Below are 3,782 nucleotides of genomic sequence, written 5' to 3' on the forward strand. Positions count from 1 at the left end.
AAATGCTGCCCACTTATGAAACTGCAAAGACAGCTTTGGAGGTATAATAATAACTGCAAAAATTGTTCTTAATGAGTATTTTTGTCTAATTTTCCAGTAAAATAGTCTAAAAATCCTTCAAACAAAACACATTTACATACTCTTTACATATAAAATTTAAAACTACATAAAGAAGACTTGTTTTTAATAATATAAATTTGGGGTCTGTAAGATTTTCTTAAATGTTTTTTTTTTGTTTTTAAAGAAGCCTCTTATGCTCACCAATGCTTCATTTAATTGATCAAATACAGCAACAACTGTAATACTGTGAAATATTATTACAATTTAAAATAACTCTTTTCTATTTTAATATATTTTAAAATGTAATTTATTCTTAGGATGGCAAAGCTGATTTTTGAGCAACCATTACTCGTCTTCAGTGTCACATGAGCCTTCAGAAATCATTCTAATGAATACATTTGTTTCAGGATTCTTTGATTTGAAGTTCATAAGAACAGCATTTATATGAATCCGAAATCTTTTTATTAGTCTTTTTTATAGTTAAAACGAGTGAATCTTCCAGTGCAGTAAGAAATACAAAATTCATTAATATTTATGATATAATTAGAACAAGTCTTGATATCTTATGCAGTAGTGTTGTTTCAAGTAAATTTATCTGGAAGGTCTACTGGAATATTTGACTGGAAAAAAGCCAAGAAATACTAATTAAAAACTCTTTATTGCAGTGTAGTACATACTTTGGTTTCTGTTAATTGATTCATCATGGTTTTTTGAAAACAGGTCCACAAATACTTTAAAATACAATCTTTTAAATTGATTATGGTGCTACGATTAAAAAAAAAAACGATAGTGATTTTTATCATTTGAATAATTATATCTACTAAATAACTAAGTACAATCAGTGGTACTTAAAGGCAAAATATGAAATGTAGAATGAAAGCAGTTTAAATGACTTTTTGTCATCGTGGAAGCCTGGAGAATCAATGATCTTAAGGGTCTCAAGCCTGTTATTCAAATGACAGCAGGTCAGGGTGGGATTCTTCGTTCTCCAAGCTGAGGGTCTGGTAATCCGCTGTGCCATTCCCCAACAATTCCCCCTCAGTGACGCTGATGCGGCAGCCCCCTTTCCCTGGACATGGGGTGGAAGCCATTCTAGTTTCTGAGCTGGCCAGTTTCTTTGGGTCCAGATTGTCTTTGTGAATGAGATCTGGGACAGAGAGCAGCAGCTGTGACTGATCGACACCCTCAGAATCTTTCTCATCCGTCACCACAGCTGTGGGCTCGTTTTTTAGTTCTAAACCGAGCGTCTTCTCCATCCGGCTGTCGACATGGTCGCCGGATTCTGAAGGTTTCTCAAGGCTGGACTCTTCAGGCCTCGGATCAGGCTGAAGCTCAGCTTTATCTTTGGAGATCTTGTCAGGTGAGGAGACGAAGGAAGATTCTGGGGAGGCTACCACGGGGTCAGAGGATATCATCATGTCCTGGGTGGTCTTCAGGGCCCGTGGGAGACGCTTTTTGCCGGTGGGAGGTGGGGGATCTAGCCGAGGGAAGGAATCCAGGGAGATGTGACTGTGTGAGAGAAAGAAAAAGCAAAGACACAATGTGATCACGCAAGATAGAATGACCACAAAAGATCAGAGCAAATATGTGGCCTGAATTTCTTTATTCTCCCACACGGTGGTCCAAAATTATACTTTTAAAAAGTAAAGATTTCAAAAGACTACCATCAACTGATATTCCAGATATTTCCCTCTGTAATACAAGATCACACTTCATTTGAATAAATCTTATTAAAGGTAAATTTTAAAGCACCGATTGAGCCTAGAGGGAAAGTAAACAGCAGAACGGGCTTTCTGTTGAATTCAGAGGATCATTTTTGGGCAGGATAAAAAAAAAGATTAAAAAAAAAAAAACCCAGCTGGACAACTCATTAGCTTTGCCATATTTCCAATGGAGAAAAGTGGATTGAATTTGATTGAACTTTGGATTGTGAAAGTACAGTACACTTAGAATTATTTTGTTTGAAAATGTTTTATGACCCTTTTAAAGAAAAAGTATTAAAATCTTAGAAAAAGAAAGCAAAAATTGTGACAAACTAAAAATGTAAAATAAATAAATAAATAAATAAATGTATTTATTAATTAATTTGACATTCTATCACACATTTATTAATACATGTGGGAATGCAGCAGCATTTTTTTTAGGAAGGTTTATTTTTTTATTCAGCAATAACGCATTTTAATTGAGCAATTATGTGACAGTAAAGACTTACACGAAATAGCATTTTTTATTTTTTTTTACTGACAATAACAAGAAATATTTCTTGACCAGACTGATTTCTGAAGGATCACGTGACACTGAAAATTTATGTAATGGCTGGAAAATTTACCATCTGCCATTAAAGGAATAAAATATATTAAAAGTTATTTTAAATTGTATTAAAATGTCACAACATTACTCTTTTTACTGTATTTTTATCAAATAAATACAGCCTTGGTGAGAATAAGAGACTTCTTTCAAAAACCCAAAATTTTGAACAGAAGTGTAAAATATATATGTTAATATATTAAAACATGTTGAAAAAGGTCAGTGGACAAGAATAGTAAATGCAATGGTGTCATTGCCATCTCAAGTCACATGAGATGCTCACAGTCCTTTAGTGACACATTCCTGTAGTGAACTTTCCATAAATATCCCATGATGACAACACAATTCCCTCAATAATGCCACATATCTGAGCAATAATAGCCTTACTAGAAATGATAAGAAGTTGGTTTCTTGTAAATGCATCATTTATCATTTTATGACAGTGGAATTTGCACTTGGTCTGCTGAAGATAAGAATGTTGATGAAAGCCATAAAGTCTATATATACATATATACATATATACATATATATATATTGTGAAGACTGGGTAACAAGTTCACTACTTAACGTTTGTCTTTGTAGCACTAACTCCAAGTATTAAGTCTTTCAATAATTGTCTTAGCAAGCTTTATAATTATAAACATACAGTAAAGGCATTATTCCTATAAAATGTATGAGCAGGTATAATAAAAAAGTTAGAAGGAATGCATATACTAGATGTTACACAACTGGTAAGAATCCAGCCAATTAAAGTCAAAGTTTGCCTGATGCAACACAATGACAACACACAAACAGACACATGTACATTCTCTTGAAGGCTGCTGATAATGATGGCAGATGCCGATAATCTGCTGATAAGGCTGCTGATAATGATGGTCTATAAGGGCTGAATGAATTGATCAACAAGTACCATGATGTATCTTGGAATAATTAAGATTTTGTTTTAAAAATAAAGTCTCTAATGCTCAGCAAGTCAGCATTTGTTTGATCAAAAATACAATAAAAACAGTAATATTGTAAAACATTATTACAATTTTCTACATTATTCTACAAAGGATTATAACTGAAAAATAACATTACAATGGAAAAACTGTTTTCTATTGAAATATTAAATGTTAATATTTATGGCAAAAGATGGCAAAGATGAATTTTCAGCAGCAATTAGTCTTCAGCAGCACATAATCCTTCAGAAATCATCTAATACGCTGATTTGGTGCTCACAAAACATTTATTATTATTATCAATGCTGAAAACAGTTGTGCTGCTTAATAGTTTTGTGGAAACAGTGATACTTTTATGGTACTCTTTGATGAATAATTTGAAATAGAAATCTTGTAACATAACGTAACATAAATATCTTTACGGTCACTTTTGATAAATTTATGCATCCTTGCTGAATAAAAGTATTCATTTCA

The 3,782-nt window shown here is 32.8% G+C and overlaps 1 protein-coding gene across 1 annotated transcript in view; it reads right to left on the reverse strand.

Annotated features, from left to right (window-relative positions):
* Positions 1-769: 769 nt before the first annotated feature.
* Positions 770-3,782, reverse strand: part of c6h1orf226 (chromosome 6 C1orf226 homolog) — a 6,383-nt gene continuing 3,370 nt past the window's right edge. Inside the window, exon 3 of the mRNA XM_016480427.1 lies at positions 770-1,569. Within this exon, the coding sequence (XP_016335913.1) occupies positions 1,008-1,569 (562 nt within the window). The 3' untranslated portion in view covers positions 770-1,007. The remainder of the gene's footprint in view (positions 1,570-3,782) is intronic.

This window comes from Sinocyclocheilus anshuiensis, unplaced genomic scaffold (assembly GCF_001515605.1).
Source record: "Sinocyclocheilus anshuiensis isolate Anshui unplaced genomic scaffold, SAMN03320099.WGS_v1.1 scaffold629, whole genome shotgun sequence".
Classification (NCBI taxonomy): domain Eukaryota; kingdom Metazoa; phylum Chordata; class Actinopteri; order Cypriniformes; family Cyprinidae; genus Sinocyclocheilus; species Sinocyclocheilus anshuiensis.